Genomic DNA, 21175 nt, shown 5'->3' with positions numbered 1-21175 from the left:
GAGAGAGAGAGAGAGAGAGCGAGTGAGAGAGCAAGCGAAAGAGAAAGCAGGTGGGGGTGGTTGAGTGTAGTTCAATGTGAAGGCCCTGGATTTAATGTCTAGTACCAATGGGGGAATAAAGTTCCCTGTCTGTCCTGGGTGAAATTCCTTGTCTGTCATGAAAGGAACAAGAGGCTGCTGTGCTGACTAAAGGCCTCAGTGGTACGTGCTGTATTGGGGCCTGGCAGGCCAGATGTCAGGATTGAAATCTTCACCATGAGTTGAGTGGACGTTTAGTAGGTGGTGTAGGCTTTTTATGAGGCCTAGAGCACTGCTCAGAATAATGTTTGTAGAATGTGTAGCTGTGGGACTGTGAGGATGATGGCTAGAGTCCCTGTCCTCTCTGGGTGGTAATGCAAGGGTGGGATATGCTGCTGATGACGAGGCCTGAACATGTTGATAGACAGCAAGGAAAGGATTGGGCCTTAAATCCCGGGGAAGGCAAAAATGTCCACAGGAAGAAGGTGGTCAGTAGAAATGACCGTATCTAAGAAAATCTTCAAGCCTGGAGGGTTTGCCATTTTGTCAGAAAGATTAGCGGAGACCTTAGCAAGTAGTGAATTCAAGAGTAGAAAGATTAAGTGTTACCAAAAGGGATTAATAGTGGGGCCGAAGAGAAACAAGAAATCCCTGTAGGATGTGAGTCACTTTTCTGAATATTAATTTAGTGGAGAACAAAATTCTTTTATCCTTGCAAATTCAGCCATTTGGATCACTGAGAATAGCTCTTGTTTTTCTAGCCACAAGCTTTCAATTCCCAGATTGTTTATATTATCTTTTACTCTCACCTTCAAAGGAAGGTAGAGTTGTTCTCTTTTTAAAGGCAGCAAATTAGCAGCAGCCCAGTAAATTAACTTGCTCAAGTTCACATAGAGTCAGTTCTCCTGACTTTAGGGTTTCTTCTACAAAATGGAGCCTACTGACTCTTTAGATAAGCAAGGGTTTTAGAGTACATTTGATAAAACTTGTTGATAAAGGTGTTAGAGGAAAGGAAGAAATGACAGATGATTAAAACTGCAGTGACTTTTGTATTTCATTAATGTTTAAAATTTTTAAGAGATGCACAACATTTTCTTTCATTTTTAATCCAAAAAGACAGTTGAAGTGGTTGAAATATTTACATTAGTCAAAAAACTTGATTTTAGTATTAATCACAGACTAATAATCAGGATAGTAGTTCACAATTACCATTTTTTATTTAGCCTTCTGGACCTAGTTGCTATAAAAAAGCCACAGCTTTAGGAGTTTAAGAAGTGAGGTGAGGCTTCCTATTAGAGAGCACTGTTTTTGCTGCGGTATGAAGAGTACCTGTAATGTATGTTTGTTCCCACAGGATTGTTAGAATGTAGGATTCTGAGTGGTAGTGATGTGATGTTAGCTACTGTTCTCTTCTGATCCTTTCTTTCTCTGCTCCTCACAGATACTTCCTGTGCCTTCAGCTCCGGCAGGATGTCGCCTCTGGCCGCCTGCCTTGCTCCTTTGTGACTCATGCTCTTCTGGGATCCTACACGCTGCAGGCTGAACTTGGAGACTGTGACCTAGAAGAGTATGGCACTATTGACCTCAGTGACTTCCAGTTTGCCCCCACCCAGACTAAGGAGCTGGAAGAGAAGGTGGCTGAGCTGCATAAGACCCATAGGTCTGTCAATTTACTCACTGAAGAGAGATTTAAATAATCTGTAACACTTAAATTTGAGCAACTTCTCTGGGATTATCCAGTTTTTGTTCTAGTGTGTCGCCCAGCACTGATCAAGACAACCTGCAATTCTTGAAATAGCTTTTCAGTGCTTTTATGACTGTAATAAGGAAGCACATGTCTCCATGTTTTGGAATAAGGTAGTTTTCCATGTGATGTTTTCTTCTCCCTGTCTCAGGTTCCATCTGTTAACACACATGTACAGGAAACAAGAGTCCCCACACACTTGTTTGGGCATTTACATTTCTTCTACCTTTTATTACCACTATTCTGGATAAGAAAGCCAGGGAGATAATGAAGCATTGGGATTTGAACTAGAAGTGTGGATGGTGGTGGATGCAGGGATAGTAACTGCAGGTGATCCACTAAGCACAGGTGATGCCCTTTTTAGGTCAGGACAGCGCAAATTACTTGAATGCCATAGACAACTTTGTGTGCTTTTATATCTATGTGAAAACGGATATTTTTCTCTGAGTTTTTATAATGCTAGCTTCAAAATTGTAATTTGTTGCCTTGAGAAGTGGTAGTTTTATAAAATACCAACTAAAATGATTTGGAAGGAACTTGGAGATTAAAAAATTTTAAAGGGGCAAAATTTATTGACTTTAAAATATAAATGCAGTATTTGACTAATTATTTTCTCATTTGCTTTATACAAATTTAAGTATTCTGTAACTGTAGTTTGAAATGTCAGGGGCTAAAATGCCTTGGAGGATAAAGACTAATGAGACATAACCTTGTCCTTTAGAAGATTAAAATGTGTTTAGTTGGGGACATAACTTGGAATGGAAATAAATTTAGTATGGTCAGGATATGATGTGTGTAATCTGTCATAGGTGTAGAATCAAATAGAAGTAATTCTGGCCTTTATTATGATCAGTCCTAGCAAAATAAAAGGATATGAATCTGTCTTACCACAGAAAGAGGAAATCACTGTTTTATTCCTAGTTAAGTTGTGCTTATTATAGCTCAGGCTTTTTCTCCGGTTGAAATAATCCAAAGACACCCTTTAAAATAAGAAGGGTAAGGGTGAGAGGTGTGCCTTCTTGCAGTGAGCAGGTTAAGCTTAGAGGAACTTCAGGAAAGATCCTAGAGGTTGAGAGTAGTTCAATTTTCTGTATTCAGCTGGGTTGCTTGCTTTCCCTCAGGCTTTCCAGGCTCACACTTTCTTTATTTTGAAGACATTTGCTTTGCATCCACCAGTATGACAGTACTGTTTCTTTTGATTTTCCAGGGGCTTATCTCCAGCACAAGCGGATTCTCAGTTCTTAGAAAATGCAAAGCGGCTTTCCATGTATGGTGTGGACCTGCACCATGCTAAGGTATCGTAAAAGCGGTGGGAAGTAGCACCTTCCAGTCTCTTTTAACTGGAGGCTGGCGAAGGCTGTTTCACTTGAGGGTCTCTGTAATGTGTCTTTTTCATTTTTAATCTTTCTTAATTAAAAATAACTTACAACAGTGAAATTATACATTGCCATTCATCCACTTCAAAATACTCCCCTTTGAGCACGCATCCTGTAGTTCTTGTCACTTTCTGAAGCAGTTCTGAAAGTCCTCATTCATGACAGTCTTTAGCTGTGCTGTGTGGCTGCCTCGAAGTCCTGAGTTGATTCAAACCATTTACCTTTCATGGTCATTTTTGCCTTTGAGAAAGAGCCAGAAATCACGTGGTGCAGGGTCTGGAGAATAAGGTGGGTGAGGAACACTGTAATGTGTTTTTATAAGTTTGTTCCATTGGATGGCTGACCCAGCAGCAGCATTCACTGTATTTTTTAAAATAATTTTTATTAGTACATGTTTGTGATTCATAATGAATACATTCACCATGGGGAGTTGGTATATATATATCATTTTAATAATTTTTATTTCTCTTTCTGCTCTTTTCCCTCAACCTCTCTCCATTCCTTGAACCCCTTGTCTTCAAAAGGTCTTTTTGTCCTATCATCTTTTATTTCATTCTTTACTTTTTTATACTTTGGGTTTCTCATGTAAGAAAACAGTGAAATATTTAACCTTCTGTATCTTATTTATTTCACTTAGCAGTATGTCCTCAAGGTACATCCATTTTCCTACAAATGACTCAGATTTATTACTTCTTTATGACTGAGTAGTACTCCATTTGTGTATACACAAATTTTCTTTATTCATTCATCTGTTAATGGACACATAGGCTACTCCCAGTATTTAGCTTTCGTGAGTTGGATTGACATGGAGAGCTATTATTACATAGTGTTCACTGAATCTTTTCTCTGTATTATTTTTCCAGTGCTGTTTTTTCTGCAATGCTGGTTCAGTGCCTTGTGTTTGTTTTTTTTTTTTTTTTAGGATTTCTTTATGATGGAAAGTCTATTTCTCTGTCAGATCTGAAGGCTGATTTTGCCAGATATGGAAGAGGAGTCTGAATTGCCAGTTGTTTTCTTTTAGGGCTTGAAAAGTTTCATTCCAAGCTTTCTTATCCTTCAAGGTTTGTGCTGAGAAATCAGCAGTTACAGGGATAGGCTGGCAAATAGGTTATTTGCTGTTTTTCTCTAATAGCTTGGTGTTTGCTCCTTTTGTTGAATTTCTGGAAGTTTGGTTATGATGTGTCATGGAGAGGTTCCTTTCTGGTCATGGCCTTCATATTTTTACATGTCTCTATTAAATTCTTTCCATAGATTTGGAAAAATTTCTGCTGTGATTTCAGTGAATAATTTCTTTTATCTTTTGAGTCATCATGTGATTTTTCCATTCTTCCTGCAATGCTGAGGTTGCGTGCAGTTCTTCCCTGTCTCTGTGCTTCAGAGTCTCTGCCAACCAGCATTTGGGGGCACTGGGGGTCAGTGCAGCCAGGCTCCTTCACCTGTACCTCAGCAGACTGGAGCCATCAAGGGCTGATTTCCCCAGTTCCCGGCCTACTGGTGGCCTTTACTGGCTGGCGGAATGGGTCCCGCATGAGCCAAACTCTGTGGCACCCAGGAAGCCAGATGGCGTAAAGCCTCATGCACAAGGCACTGCTTTGCTGTTTGTCTTTGCACTGTCACATCCACTGTATGATGCTGCCTGATTCTGGGTCTCTGTCCAGATTTAAACCCAATTTTTTTCTATCCTGACTTGATTGTTGTGCTTTGGTTGATTTTCTGGTTCCTTAGGTGCTGTAATCTGAGATGCCTCTACCCTGGGCCTCCCTGCCCATCTCCCAGCATTAAGAGCGCTGGATCGGTGAGCCATGGTTGGTGAGGGCTTAGCTGGCACAGATTGTGGCTTTCAGGCTTCACCACCCAGTCTCCTATTCTGGGTTTAGCCACCTTCCCTTGAGCGTGGCTCTCTGCTGTCTCCTGGGCTGGCTTCCAGGGTGTCTGGTTCTGGATCTCCAGCCCATGTGCCCGGTGTGCTGTCACAGATGTGAGAAGGCCAGTTTTCTGAGTGGGCTTCCTTCCTTTTCCTCAACCTCTTTCCTCCAGAAATAGATACCTTCCCCAAGTGGTGCACTCCCTGGAGCTAGCTGTTAGCCCCATGGAGTCTGAGGAAAGGCCTGGCTTTTCCCTCTGGACACCCCTAAGGCTGAGCATTGACTGGTGTTTTTGTTGTTTGTTTTTTAAATTCCTTTCTGTGTTGGGTTTTCCCTTTGTCCCTATTTCTGAGTACCTGTAGAGCTTGGCAGGTTACCTCTGGAATGGTAATGTTAGTGCTTCCACCTCTGATCTACCATCTTCCTCCCCTCTATAATGATTTTTTGGTGACAAGTTGTGATGTGCTTGGTTGTGGGAAAGTTGTATATTTTCACCATACCTCTTCCTGTTTATTAAAGCCCTTTTCTACTACTTTTCATTAGTAATACTTATCATTAGACTCATCTTGGCAGCATTTTACTCCTAACCCGGTTTATTCTGCATCTCAGCTTCTAAGTGCTGCTGCTCCCCAGCTCCCTGTCACCTGTTTTGGGAGGGGAGACCAGATCTTAGCAAGCAAGAAAGGGTGAAAGTAGCACCTGAAAGATGTCCAGAGAGGGTTAGCTTGCGAGAAGCCACCATCACAGAGAGACAGCCATGATGCCACCCCATATAGGGATCTGGGTGTTAAATACCCTGGCCTCCCTTCCTTTCCTCCTCTCGATCTTGTGCATAGCATAACCTGCTCAGAATCCAGCAGGCAGAGGATCCTCTTGATGCCCATGTGGCGCTTCCTTAGGGGCAGCGAGCACAGTGAGAGGGTGCTCCTTTCCCAGTGGTCTTGCTGGCTGTCGCCGAGTGATGTCACTCAGATGTGGAGAGTCATGGCGCTCTCCTCTCGCTTCACGTCATATCCCTTGTCTGTAATTCCCGTTCACAGAAACACTGCTAAGTGTAGAACAACTACTGCATGTGTGGCAGCCCAGACCACCAATTTACTTGAATCCCAGTGATATTTACTTTTAAATCAGATAAAATAGCTTCCTTGTCCTGCCTGAAGATCATCTCAGACCAGAGATGCCTTATTCAGTGTCTCCACTGTGGCTTCCTCGTCAGTTGTGGTGGAAACAGGCTGTTTGGACCATCTCTCGCCTTGTTCCATCTGGCTATGGGAGCAGTGTTCTTGGCAAATACACCCTTCAGCTATGGCGCCAAGTTGCCTAGGAACCTGTGCCTGGTTCAGACCGGCTTTCTACACTTCCTAGAGAGTGTTGTAGCTGCCAGGGCAGGAACAAGTAAAGCACCATATAGATTAGTTTTTTTTAACCTTCTCAGGCTGGTCCACTGTAATTTTATTTGTGTGGTTGTATATGAATTCTTCAAGTATCATAGCAGAGAAAGAAACTAGTGTCAGTTGCTTGGTGCTATACTTTAACAAATGTATATTGTATTAAATTATGCTTAATAAGGCAGGCAAAATGTTATGCTTTTCTTGTATTGGGACTTAAATGAAATGTGGTAGCGTTCCAGCATTTGTGGGTGAGAATTTGTCCCATGTTAATGATTTTTGAAAATATGAATGTCTGAATAGTGTTCTTCAAATTTTACATGAAGGGGATACACATTTCTTCTCTGATAGTGATTGTGTATTTTGAATAATGTGTACCTTAGATATTCCGATACTGCTTAAAAATTAGGAGATAGTTTTCATTTTTGCATGTAAATTATTTGGATTAAAAAAATCTTTCAGGCTCATGATTTTTCTAGATTGTAATCTATTCCAAATTAAAGCTTGGGGAAAGAAAACTGTTAATAACTTAAAAATAGTCTGCAGCCCCTTTGAAATATGCAAGCCAAAAGAATGCGTAAAGAGAACTGGGTACCAGCATTCTTAAGTTGCTGAAAAATTACTTGAAAGAATTCCAAGATATCAACACTGTAGGCTTAGAAGAAAAATTTTCTGTGAGGATTGTTGTTTGCAAAACATAGGCATAATTTTAACAGCTATCAGCTAGCATAATCCATCTGAGATAAATTTGTGTAAAGTAAAATGATTGAATGCACTTTAGAGTAGGCCAGCAGACTGTCTCTGAGGGCTGGAATGGCCTCCAGGAAAACATTTTAATCTTCCATAGCTTCAAGATATCTCAAGTTAATTCTATTTCCTTCATCCCTGCTAAGCTCTTCATAGAGCTTGAGAGCATAACAAATTATGGCTTCTGAGAAATACTGTGTCCTATAGTCATGGTGCAGTAATTGTTTGGCAAATCAAATTCATCTCTGAAGATAAATAGATTTAAAGGATGTGTGTGTGCTTTCTTGGTGCCATTAACTTGTATGTCATTAAAATTTAAATAACTTGTTGGCATTTTCACCTATGGCTAGTTAGCTCCCTGATTTGTATAACTTTAATACCCCTTACCCCTAACTGTGGTCAAATGGGTTTTGTTTGGCAGGACTCAGAAGGTGTGGACATCAAGCTGGGTGTATGTGCTAATGGGCTCCTCATTTACAAAGATAGACTGAGAATCAATCGTTTTGCTTGGCCGAAAATCCTGAAAATTTCCTATAAGCGCAGTAACTTCTACATTAAAGTCAGGCCAGCAGAGGTAAGCAATGTACCCTTAGTGAATCTAATCAGTTGTCAGTGTTCTATACTCAAGGAGAGCTAAATGAATTCCTTTTCACTAAAGTCTTAAGAAAATGAGTTATTCCTTACTTTTCTGTGATAAAAAGGTCAGGGTTCTTGATGATAAACCTGCATATGCAAATTCCTATTGCTAAAAATCCATAATACTACCACATCTTGCTTAAAAAAAAAACCAGCCTAGCACATCATGTGTGCTCACTTTTTCTTGTTGAATCATTTAAGTGGTGGAAGTCAGTTAGAAGAGTGCATGGAGATCAAGTAGGCAGTGAAGAGTAGTTGGTTTATGTGTGTAAACACTTGCTTTTCATGAATAGCACTGTTGCAGTCTGTGAAAAATTTATTAGATATAGTTACCTAATGGTTACCCTGCTGAAGAATTACTTCTTACAGAAAAAAATTAATGCATGTTTATTTGTAGCTTCTCATCAGTGCCCAAGGAAATCTGCTGACTTGTTTTATGGATTCCTTACAGCTGGAACAGTTTGAGAGCACCATTGGATTCAAACTGCCGAACCATCGGGCAGCGAAAAGGCTATGGAAAGTGTGCGTGGAGCATCATACTTTCTACAGGTAATGTTCATAGGTCATCCTGGCCTTGCCTTTGGTCCTCTGTGGATTGGAGACCCTGCCTCTGGTTCCATATTGGTGCTATGTCTCCTCCGTTCGTGCAGCCCATTACCTTGTCCTTCTCTGTTTCGTAAGGCCACACAGTGTCCTGCCTGCCACTGTCCAGAACTCTGCTTGCTGCATCGCTGCCTTTGCTTCTACCTCTGTCACATGGCCTCTCACCTGCCCTGCTGTCCTTTGTTACTGTCGCCCATCTGAGATTTACCTTAGGTAGATGATCTCACTGGCTGCCTTCTGACTTCTTGCCCATGTCTGCCTGCACTCTGGTGTGTCCCGTAGGCTGTTCTGTCAGGAGTTCTCAAACCCCCATGTTCTTGTCCTTCTTGTACCCTGCCTTCCCAGTCTGCTGGTGCTGACCTCACCTGGACCTGTGCTGTCAAGTGCTGCAGCAGGTCTCTCAGCTGTGGTGACACAAGTGGTGACTCCTTACAGCAGGACAGTTGTAGTAATACAGCCTGGAGGTTGGCGCTGTTACAGATAATTTCCAGCATTAGCGAGACCCTCGGTGCTTCCTGCCAGCACACCTGCCTTTCTTTGTCACCTGCTGCTCTCCACCCTGCGGAGTGCTCATCGTTGAAGCTGTAGGTTGGAGTGTTCTTCTTCATGAAGTGTCACTTCTCTCTATTCTTTGTATCTGCTGTTTCAGTTACCGCTCTGCTACTTCATTTTTTGCCTCAATTGTTTACTTCTTGTGGAGTGCCTTTGACTCCTTTGGCCAATAAATATGCCTTGCTCCCTTTAAGAACGCAGAAAATTGCCAAGCATGGTGGCACATGACTGTAATCCCAGCGCATGGGAGGCTGAGGCAGGAGGATTGTCTTGAATTCAAGGCCAGCCTGGGCTACATAGCAAGTCCCTGTCAAAAAAAAAAAAAAAAAAAAAAAAAAAAAAAAAAAAAAAAAACCCAGAAAATCTCCTTTGATGACCCCCAAGCTAATTGCCTTTAGCCTGCTTCTCTTTCTCTGCTTTTCTTTGAGGGCACATTTTTTATAACTACTTTGGTTACCTTCATTTCCTGTCACTGCAGTCTAAAGTATATCTAGACCCTTCATTTTTAAGGTTTGGACTTGGGTTTAGGATCTAATACTATTCTATCATACTAGCTGTATAACTTCCTTCTCATCAACCATATGTAATTCTAAAATAATGTCCAACGTAGTATTGTTTTGAAAAGTAAATGAGATTGTATATATGAACAAATTTAGAACCATTTGTTATATAGTAAATATGTTTATTATCCTCACCATCTGTATTATTATTCTTCATTTGGTACCACTTTGATTTAAAGCAAATTGCCAGATTGTACAGATGATTCCTCCTTAGCATTAAATTGAACGGATCTATTTTCAAAAGTAATTAACTCATTTTAGAGGAGAAATAGAATCCATAAAATATACCTGATTCTATCCAACTCAGTCAACTGAAATCCTTGGAAAGTTTACAGTTTCTCTTGGTTGGCCAAATTAAATTTCTCAAGACTTCAAGGACCAGCCTCATCTAAGCTAGTAGATACCATTTAGGACAGAGGACGAGGCTGGGCAGAGCTGGCTTCCCTGTTAAATAATGGTAATACGAGCAGTAATCGTTTCAGAAGTGACAGGTGCTGCCATTCACAGAGCCTTTATGGTTGCATAAAGAATTGATTGCTTCACTTTGCAGTAGCCCCTTGGTTCCTCCCTCACCACAGCAGAGGAGGCTGATGCTCAGGCACCTGAAGAGAGGTGATTCTGGGGTTTAGATGTAAAATGTTTCCCTGAAGTTTCAGGTATCTGGAGGAGGAGGTGTTTGGAAGGTGATTGGCTTAGGGGGTGCTGTGCTCATCAGTACATTCACCCACAGAAGGGTTCACAGCTGAATCCTCTGGTGGGAGGTGGGATGTGGTAAAGGCAGCGCCCTGGGGTTGTGAACTGTGTTCTTGTCCCCAGCTGCTCCCTTCTTTTTCTGCTTTCTGACTGCCATGGTTAAGCAGCGGACCCCACTCTCAGAGTCCTTCCACCATGTTTCCACCTTGGAGCCGGCCAGATAGGGACTGATACGGGCTAAAAAGCACTTGTCCTCCTTGAACATTTTGTCCCAGTGCCAGGAAAGTGACTGATAACAGGTGATGACCTGGCACTTTGACTCCTCACTTCCAGCTCTCCTCATTCTCATGCTCCTATGAGTTTCTGGAGTACATTACCTGTGCCTCAGGCCCCTCCATCTCTTAGGCTAATGTGCCATGAACTGCAATGTAAAAGTAGACTACTTGCTCCTGGAGACTTTTGAGATAACAGTTAAGAGTATTTTATATTTGTAAACATTGAATAATGTTTCCAAAGCTATATGAAATAAGTCTTAACAGAGAGGGCAGATTCTAGTATGTCTGAGTGCTTTAAATCAGATCAGTGAATTTAGCACAGAAAGTGCCAATGACTTCTTTTCAAGTTTTTTTCCTTTTTTCTTGTCTCTTCTGTGATATTAAGGATTGAACCTGAGGCCTTGTGTATACTAGACAAGTGCTATACCACTGAGCTGTATCTCCTGCCTTTTCTTTTGGAGATGAGACAAGTGCTCACTGAGTTCCCCAGGCTGGTCTTGAACTTGTGGTCTTTCTGTCACAGCCTACCAAGTAGTAGGGATTACAGGTGTGCTCCACAGTGCCCAGCCAGATCTAATGATTTCTTTAGAAAATTACAAGGCTTCCCATTTGAAGCTAAAAAAAAAAAAAAAAAAGTTATTCTTTTGATTGGTAGCAAATTGACTTGACTAATACTAGTGGACACTAATGTAATAATGAAGCTGCTACACTTGGCTGAGCATTTGGTCTGTATTGCCTCCAGTTCTAAGTGCTGTACAGGGATTCGTTTAATCTTTACAACACATCTATGGGACAAGTGCTGTCGTCTTTCACACACAGAGGAGCTGAGGAACAGGGAGAAGTTGAGTGTTGTGCCCTGGTCAGATGGGTGAAAGCCCTGGAGTTGGAATTTACACTCAGCAGTGTGGTCTGGGTGCTCCAAGTGTGTTGATGTGCTGTGCTGTCCAGTGCTGCCCCTCAGTGTATCTCCTTGTGCCCTACCCCCCGGAACCTGGAGCCTTGCATGTTCTAGGCAAGAGCTGTGCCTTGAGCTAAGCCTCCAGCCTGTTGTTTTTTTTTTTGTAGGTTTAAGTGAGATATTAACATGAGGCTCTTCCAGCCTGAGAGTTAGCTGTCAATTAAGTTTGGTGTCCTATAGTCCCAGGATCTTAGTGTCATTGGGTGTGTTATAGTGAGCTTCACGGAGAACCATGTCCTGGCTGTGATTAACTCTAGTCATTGATATGTGGGGTTTTCTTGGAATGTTCCTATTTTCAATAGATAAACAATGATACTTTGTAATAGGGTTTAATGAAATTAAAATGTTTACCACCTAAGCAGTAAAATATGTAAAAACTGAATTCCTTTTTTGACATATTTCTTTGATTACCTTGCTCAAGGCCTTTAATATTCAGTTTTTTCTTTTTTCTAGTTTTTATATTCTCAAAAAAAGGCAGATGTCTTATAGTGGTTTTCATCTTATTGCTATGAAGATAGTCAGATTGCAGATCTTGATGTGGAGAATAAAAGTAATATCAGTAGGAAATAAGAGATCTTGAAGTAATGGAATTGAAATGTTTTGTTGCTTGGCCTTCATTTTCTTAGAAAATTTATTTATGTGACCTCTGACTTAAGTCACCAAAGGAATTTCTTTGGAGGAAGTTAATAAAACTCTAGTGTTCCATACAAAAGGGATAGTGGGGTGGGGGTGCAGCAGGGATGTAGCTCAGGGCGCCACGCGCCACGCCTGCCTGGTGAGTGCAAGGTCCTGAGTTTGATCCTTGGTACGGGGGAAAAAGGTCTGGTGTTCTGTTCTTTATTGTTTTGTTTCCATTTAATTGTCACTCAATTACTTAAGAATTTTTTTGTCATCGGAAAATTATATGTAAGCTAATAGTTTTTATGAGGTCACTAGTGTCAAGCAGACCAAAAGTATTTCACACCATTTTAAAATAAAGTAAAAACCCATGTAGTTTATGGCCTTTTTCATTGTAATATTTATTTGACTTTTAAATGTTTTCCTTATATTTATTGGATTTCTGTTTTCATAAAATATCTTCTACAAACTGAATTAATGGATAATTACTTTGATATGCATTTAAAAATGGCAATAACTACTGATCATCACCTTAACACAAATAAATTAGACTAAAGTAATAGTAGTAGTGTATAATTCTTACGTGGACTTAGCTATTGGACTGGTTAGTTGCATATGTCTATATAAATAAGAGGTTACCTTCAGACTTGGGGAAAACCCACAACGAAATCAGCAACTCCATTTAAGAAAATGACTGTTGGGATCGGGGATTTAGCTCAGTGGTTTCACTGCCTGCTTCGCAAGCCCAAGGTCCCAAGTTTGATCCCTGGTACCACACACACAAAAAAAGAAAAGAAAATGACTGCTGTTTTGTTTCATTGCATTGAAACTCAACTCTTCTGTAGTGATTTTTGCAGTGTGTACATGTCAGAAGTTGCAGCGTTTATGTTCTTCAGTGCTGTGACTATGCAAGCTGTGGAGAGAAAACACTGGTCATGGTGACATGTGCCTGCAGTGACAGCTGCGGGGGGTGGTGTGGGAGGCACAAGTTCCCCAGTTTGAGACTGGCCTAGGCAGCATGGCAGGACAGTCTGTGAGCGAGCGGAGAGCAGGGAGAGGAGAGAACAGATGGGTGGGCATGTCGATGTATCATCTTTGGATGGGCTGGATTCTTCAGGTCAAGCGTTCTCATATAGTAAAAGGTAAAAATTGATAACAGGGTCCTCCTTTGCATATATTAATACCTGCTATGTGAAGGTCCCAGCACAGATAGGAGAAGTTACATAACATAAAAGAATAATTAGAATGTCAGGAAACACTGATGGAAGTTTTTAAAATTTTCTTTACAGTTGTTTTCTGAAATGTGACATTTTCTGATCTTTTAAAATATTCAGTTCATTTTGTAAAAGAGGAAAGTTATTTTTAAAAAGATATAACCTTTTATATACATAGTCTTTAAAATGTTTTCCTAATTCCAAAAAACAGATATCCTGTTTCTAGTTTTTGTTTTTCCATTAAGTTTATTGGTACATTTTAGGTATGCAATAGTCACATTTATCATTGGGATCTTGTGCCTTTGCATGATGTATCTTGGTCCTCATTTTTTTCCGCAGAGACCTGCCCTCCCTTCACCCCCTCAACCCTTCCCTATTTACAAAGACTTTGTTTCCGTTTTTTCCTTTTGTCATATTTTTTCTTTTCCCTTCTTTTTTTTCCCCCTACCCTTGCCACTTCCCCTACTCCTTTAGCCCTTTTCTAGTTTTTAATTTTGTTTTGGAGATTTTCTTTTGGATTATCAAATGCATGTTTCTCCATGGAATTATTCTTTTAAAACTTCTCACTTCCTTTAGTTGCTCACTCGGTAACTAAGAGTGACTTTATGAATAGACAGTGTATTTCTCAATCGCTGCACTGATGAGCTTGTCAGAAGTGCCCCCCGCCCCAAATCACCACCATCTTACAGAGCACGCTTACACCCTGGTTAGCTGGATTTCTAGTTGTGGAAACCCATATTAAACCTGCCAGGAGACAGTGCAAGGTAAACATCCACATTTCTCATCCTGCCTCTATGACTCATGAAGAGAATGCTGGGCTTTTTAGCCTCTCTGTGCCTCAATCCTCAACTGGTAGAGAAAAAAAGAATTCAGAGCATGGATTGGGTTCTCTTCTTTTGGCCCAAATTTCTACTATTTTGACATTCTAATTTATAATTGTGCAACTTTTACCAAAGTACAGTTGGAGGCATTGGACACTGTCAGATTGCAGTTTCTCAGTAGTGTCATCTGTGTCTCCTTTGAAAATCTGTTGGCAGGAAATGGAATTTTCTAGAAACATTTCTGCTTTTCTCCATGAATAGATTCAAGCCAAGAATGCCAAAAGTCTGTTAGTTCTTCTATCACTTTGATTCAGATATTGCTTTTTGGGTGATTACTGTTTTGAGAATCTTGAGTCGATGAAGAATTGTTTCAAATTCATTACCTCTGGCTTCACCTTTACTTGGATCTCTTCATTAGTCTAAGCAGAATGAAATTTCTTTAAAAAAAAAAAAGCATACAGAGATCTACAAATAATTGAAATGATACAGTATTTTTTGAGTTTACTTCCTTGGAAAAGTTTTGGTAGAATTCTTCATATTCTTGAATTATTAACTGAAGTCATAATAAATTGTATAAGAGCTCTAAGTTTATCTTTCCGTTAAGCCTTTTATCAACTCTTGATAAAACAATGAAAACAAGGCAGTTTTATTTGTATTCCAAAGAAGATTGACTTATTTACTGAAAATGTATCTTTGCATAAATTTGGAAATATTTGATGTGAAGAAAGCTTGAATTATTATGAACCCAGGGTTTGCACAGAATTGTGCTGGCAAGAAAGAATGTTAGTCATTTGTGTGGATCCACTCGGCTCTGTTCTTCATGGGAAAGATCACTTGAGGGAACAGATTCTTGACTTAGATGTTTTTGTTCCCAGGAGAAATAGGCATAAATATTAAGAATTACTAATGGTAATGGATTGCTACTTGGCACTTAGAGCTAGGAGCAAGAATTTAGACATATGTGTTTATATAATGCTTTAAGCTGTTACAAATAAATAACCCTGATGTACACTGAGAACAGCTGCTGCTGTGCTCAGGTTGAGGAAAGCATTATTCATGAATACATGAATGTAAATGTACACATCCTCATCATAAAACTACACGCATAGGAAGGTTTATACATAACTTTTTATTATAAAGTTTAACATTGTTTTTGAGTAGTCATATGATATATTAAAATATGAAGTTTTCATTTTTTAGAAAATTAATAAAGCCTTAATTGTGTTTTGGCCCTTCTACCCCTGTAGGCTTGTGTCTCCAGAGCAGCCACCAAAGGCCAAGTTCCTGACCTTGGGGTCCAAATTCCGCTATAGTGGCCGCACCCAAGCGCAGACCCGCCAGGCGAGCACCCTCATAGATAGGCCAGCACCACATTTCGACCGCACCTCTAGTAAGCGGGCCTCCAGGAGCTTCGATGGAGGTAAGCGCTGTGATGACTTCGGATTGCATTCTTCTTTCTCTAAATGGTGAGGTCAGAGAAGGTTGATCTAGTTAATAAGAACATCAGAAATACTGCAGAGCAGTGGTGGCAAACCTATGGCCCACTTGTTATTTGTTTTTCTTTTAAGATAAAAGAGGTTAATGATAAAGTTGTTTTTTCTAAAGTAAAACCTCACTCTTTGAGTTTAATTGCAGTATTGGCACTTTGTGATAGATTGGGCTTTGGGTGGCAGTTTGGACAATAACTAAAAGGTCTCTAAAAGGTTTACTATCACTGCTTTCTTGGGATAACTACTTACATCTGAGTGAATAAAATGCTGTTGTGTGCAGAATAAAATAATTTTGTAGTGCTTCCAAGTTGCCATTTCAGACATATATTTTTCTTTGTATTTAGTGCACACAAGTCTTCATTACGAGGTTTTGTTTGTGTTTATGAGATGTTGGAATAACATTGTTATTGGTATGGCTTGATAGTGATGTTTTATATAATTTTTAAATCTCGTGAATGACAGTGTAATTTTAAGGTTTTTTATGTTAACATGAACTTCACTCAGCTGATCGTAAACATTCCTAACATCATCAAATTTTGAATTTTGATTGTAGTTTTTATTGTTGGCATCTCTGCAATACATAATAATTACATTCATCTCGGAGAGTTGGGGGAATACATACCACATCCTGATCGTTTTTACTTCCCCTTCCCCAACCTTGCTCTGCCCGCTTTCCCATATCCTCCTCCCATCCACACAAAGTCTACGTCTCTGTTTCCTACCATCTCTTTCATTTTGCTCTTTATATTTAGGGTTTCTTATATAAGAGAAACTATGTAATATCCTACTGTGTCTCTCTGATTTACTTGACTACATTATGCTCTCAAATTCCTTCCATTTTCTTAACAAATGTATCCTTTTTTAGGGCTAATGTGTGTGTGTGTGTGTGTCCATGTCCACTGATCTGTTGATGGACATATAAACTGCTTCCATAATTTAGCTGTTGTGAGTTGTGCTGCTATAAACGTAGGTATGCATGGTATCACTGTAATATGATGTCTTTATCTTTTTCGGAAAGATGCCTAGAAGAAGAGTAACTGGGTCAAATAGAATCTCTAGTTGTTCTTGAAGGATCTCCTTACTTGTTTTGGTAATGGTTGTAGTAGTTTATACTCCCACCAACAATATAGAAAAAGTTCCTTTTCCCCCACAACCTTGCCAGCATTTGTTGTATTTTGGTGTCTTGGTGATAACTGTCCTTACTGGGGTAAGATATTAGTGTTGTTTTGACTTGCATTCTCTAATGGCCAAAGATGCTGAGCATTTTATCATATGTTTATTGGATATTTGTTTTTATTCTTTTTAAAAAATGTCTATTCAGTTCAATTGCCCAATATTTTGATTGGGTCTTTTATTTGAGGGGCCTAATTTTTTGGACTTCTTTGTGTATTGTAGATATTAATTTTGTGGCTGGCAAATTTTTTCCCCATCTTCTATGTTGTTCCTTCATTTTGTTGGTTGTTTCCTTTGCTGCACAGCAGCTTTTTAAGAATTTTATAGGATCTCATTTGTTGATCCTTAGAGTTATTTCTCATGTAGTTGGGATTCTGTTCAGGGAGTTCTTGCCTGTGAGTAGGTCTTCAAGAGTTTTACCTACTTTTTCTTCCAGCAGACTCAGCATTTCAGTTTTTATATTTAGGTCTTTGATACATTTTGATTTGATTTTGGTACAGGGTGAGAGATTTGGGCCTGGATTCATTCTGTGTATAGGTAACCAGTTTCCCCAGCATCATTTGTTGAAGATGCATCTTCTCTCCATTGTATGTTTTTGGCCCTTTTGTCAAAACTCAGAAGGTTAAAAGTGCATGGATTGTTTCTGCATCCTAACTTCTATTCCATTGATCAACATGTCTGTTTTTGTGCCAGGACCAGGTTGTGTTTGTTATTATTCCTTTGCAGAGTCTAGGATTGTGATGCTTCCTGTTTTTTTTCGTTCAGGATTGTTTTTGTAATCTTGGGTCTCTTGTGGTTTCATATAAATTTTAGAATTTTTGTTACAGTTTTATGAAGAAAGCTTATGATATTTTGATTGGATTTGTAATAAATCTATCATTTTTTTATAATATGACCATTTTGATATTATTGGTTCTGCCTATCCAGGAATTAGGGGTGTCTTTCCATTTTCTAATGTCCTCTTTAGTCTCTTATTTTCAGAGCACTATAGTTTTTGTCATAGAAGTCTTTCCTTTCTTTGGTTAAGTTAATTCCTAAGTATTTGACTTTTTTGGAAGGTATTATGAATGGAATTGTTTTCCTGATTTTTCAGTAGGTTCATTGTTGGTCCCTTGTCTTGTTCCTAATTTTAGAGTGAATGCCTTTTTCCCCCAATATACCATTCCTTTATTTTTTAAATGTATTTTATAGAATTTTATTTCTTTTTAAAATTTTTGTTAGCACTGTACATGTTTGCAGTTCATAATGATTTTATGTGCTTGGGAATTGGTACATGTACATAACACATTTAAATCCTTTTTTCCCTTTCTCCCATCCCCTTTTATTTTTATAGCATGGTTCATTTATTTATAAGACCATATGAAATTGATTATATTAAAAACCAGACTAGTAGGCCAAAGAAAATATGAAACATGCAAGAGAGTTGTATTAAGTCAAAGTATACTGTTAGATAAATTGTCCATGCTGGACTATAATACTTTTTCTCTCTTTTTTCCTATTATGTTTTCATTTTGTAGTATATGAGTATGTGTGTGTGTGTGTGTGTGTGTGTGTGTGTGTGTGTATATGTGTATATATGTATGTATGTATATGTATATGCAGTGGTACCTCAGTTCATGAAATTAATTTGTTCTGCAGTTTTGGAAAAGATGGCCACATTTGTATTTGTGTGGGAAAGGTTGCAGTCATGTTTGTCATCCAATGCAGAGTTTGTAAACAGAAGCCAAATTTTGCCAAACACTTCTGTTTGCAGATCAGATTGTTTGCAAACAAAAGGATTCACTAACTGAGGTACCACTGAATTAAGTTTTTCATATACGAGAAACCATGCAGCGTTTAAGTTTGTGTGTCTGAGTTGCTTCACTTAACATTATGATCTCAAAATACATCCATTTTCCTATCAGTAACCCAAGTCTATTCTCTTGGGCAGATTAGTACTCCATTGTCTATAAATACCATATTTTCTGTATCCATTCATCTGTTGACAGGCATATAGACTGATCCCAAGATTTAGCTGTTAAGGATTGTGCTGCTTATAAACACGGGTATGCATATATGACTGTGGTATGATGTCTTTAACATACCACAGTTACCTGGAAGGGCAACAGCTGGGTCAAAGGGGATTTCTAGTTGTAGTTGTTTGAGGAATCTCCATACTGATTTCCATGGTGGTTGTGTCAGTTTACAATCCCACCAACATTGGAGAAGAGTTCTTTTTTCCTTGTATCCCAGCCAACCTTTGTTACTGGTTGATCTCTTGGTGATAGCCATTTTTTCTGGTGTCAGATGAAATCTCAGTGTTGTTTTAATTTGCAATGCTCAAATGGCTGGAGATAACTGAAATTTTAAAAATGTGTTTATTAGCCATTTATATTTTTTCATCTGAGAATTGTTCATTTCTGATGCTCATTTTTATTTAATTTTTTTTTTTTTTTGTGGTACCGGGGATCGAACTCAGGTCCTTCCGCTTGCGAGGCAGGCCACCGAACCGCTGAGCTAAATCTCCGGCCCCTTGATGCTCATTTTTAAAGGCCTTTAAATTTGGGGGATCTAACTTTTTTTAGTTCTTTATATATTCTGCATATTACTCCTTTGTCTGAGGAATACTTGGTGAACATTTTCCCATTCTGTGCATTGTCTCTTCACTCTGTTGGAGTACTTTGTTGTGCAGAGGCTTTTTAGTTTGATGTGATGCAGAGCAAATGCTTTTAGTTTTTCCCTATTTAATATGATGTTAGGTTTGTCATAAATGGCTTTTCAATAGTATACTTTTCAATAGTGTATTGATTTTTGTGTGTTTATTTTGTGTCCTGCCATTTTGGTAAATTTATTAGTTTTGAGAGTCTTGGAATTCTTTGGTTCTTCTGTGTAAAGAATCTTATCTTCTGCAAAATAGGATAGTTAGCTTTCTTCCTTTTCTGTGTGTATCCCTTTTATTTCTTTTCTTGCCTGCTTGCAGTTTTTTTTCAAGTGCCATATTGAACAGTGGTGAGAGTGAAAAACCCTTGTCTTATTCCTGATTGTATAGCAATTGCTTTTAGTTTTTCACTATTTAGTATGATGTTGGCAGTAGGTTTGTCTTCAGTGTCTTTTATCATTTTGAGGGAAGGGCCTTCTACACATAATCTGTAATTTTATGTAAACTAACCATGGAAATAAATTAATGTTGCTATTCTCCATAATGTTGCTTTTCTTCTGTCTTGTAATTTATCAATTTTAGATTAATAGTAAATTTCGTATAAAAGAAATAGGTTAAGTTTCTACTGAAATGCTTTATGAAGGACTTGGATTTCTTTCTGCTAACCCTTCAGAGTGGCTGGCTGATTTGGGAGATAGAAACAGACTCCCTTTTAAATTGTTAAAAGGTAGTGCCTCACCATTGCCTCCACAGTGTTGCCAGAAAGTGCTGGTATGGTAATTTTTTTTTTTTTAACCAGAAGAAATAATTTCCCTGCATTTTTATTACGTTTGATAGTAATATTAAATTTGGAATTTTTATTTTATTTTCAACAAATAATGGTTTTGGTTAGTACTTGCTTTTTTCTGAAATATGAACATTACCAACTTGTTCTTTAAGTAACTAAGTAAAACATACCAGACATATGCTACCAGATAAAAATGTTCTTTTATTAGTGAAAGATTGAAGCCTGTTAGCCTCAGTTTACTTTTCCTAGGAAAAGGTTTCGAAACAAGTGCAGGTGCATACACACACATGTGTGTGTGCATGCTGGGGTTTGTCAGTGGGCACTTGGTACACACAATTTGCAAATCGTGACTCCAGAGAATGTTCCACATGTTTGTATGAGCCCACTCAAAAACATGTGCAAGGGCAGCCTGACTGCTTCAAGCGAATGCCCACATTTCCAAATGTAGTGATTTAGATTCAGTGAATTATTGATGTACTACAGCTTACCAACAACTGAGCACTTTTCCAAGGAAATCTTAAAAATGTGCCAACCCATGTAAAATATTTCTCAAACTTTGCCACAGATAATTTATACAGTGTCGAACAAATGAATCACTGTTTTTTAATGCCACGAGATAAATCATGCTCTTTCTACATCACTGTTTTCAGCCTTTGTTTTACTGTGAGGCTCTGTGACTCTTACATTGCAGTTTTAGGGTGTTAAAAAGAGCAATAAACCAGTACATTTTCTTAGAGGTATATAAACCTTGTGTGATGAAACTCACCATGTTGTTTGTGTGGTTAGCGCAGAGGGTTGGTTATAGGAGTCTGTATCAGAAAACAATGATTTTTACAAGCAAGAGCAACAATCACAGCACAGTAATCCATTATTTCTGGCTTTGTGTTTTGGACACTGTAATTCATCAGATGGGCAAGTCATCAAAAGGATTATTGTGTTATGGAAAGATAGGAGGCTTTTCATGCCAGTATATGACCAGTCAGTGAGCGAACTCTTTGGAGCTTATGATTTTTTTCCTC

At 38.9% G+C, this 21175-nt stretch overlaps 1 protein-coding gene across 19 annotated transcripts in view; it reads left to right on the top strand.

Moving 5' to 3' along the window:
• Nucleotides 1–21175, top strand: part of Epb41l2 (erythrocyte membrane protein band 4.1 like 2) — a 99069-nt gene that overhangs the window by 39842 nt on the left and 38052 nt on the right. For all 19 annotated transcript variants that reach the window (XM_010639141.3, XM_010639140.3, XM_010639138.3 and 16 more), the window contains exons 6-10: nucleotides 1460–1678; nucleotides 2970–3057; nucleotides 7560–7712; nucleotides 8226–8323; nucleotides 15316–15488. In XM_010639141.3, coding sequence (XP_010637443.1) covers nucleotides 1460–1678; nucleotides 2970–3057; nucleotides 7560–7712; nucleotides 8226–8323; nucleotides 15316–15488 — 731 coding nt within the window. The remainder of the gene's footprint in view (nucleotides 1–1459; nucleotides 1679–2969; nucleotides 3058–7559; nucleotides 7713–8225; nucleotides 8324–15315; nucleotides 15489–21175) is intronic.

The sequence above is a fragment of the Fukomys damarensis genome, unplaced genomic scaffold, assembly GCF_012274545.1.
Source record: "Fukomys damarensis isolate Sample0158 unplaced genomic scaffold, DMR_v1.0_HiC HiC_scaffold_14, whole genome shotgun sequence".
In the NCBI taxonomy this organism is placed as follows: domain Eukaryota; kingdom Metazoa; phylum Chordata; class Mammalia; order Rodentia; family Bathyergidae; genus Fukomys; species Fukomys damarensis.
This window is presented reverse-complemented; position numbering and strand designations above follow the sequence as displayed.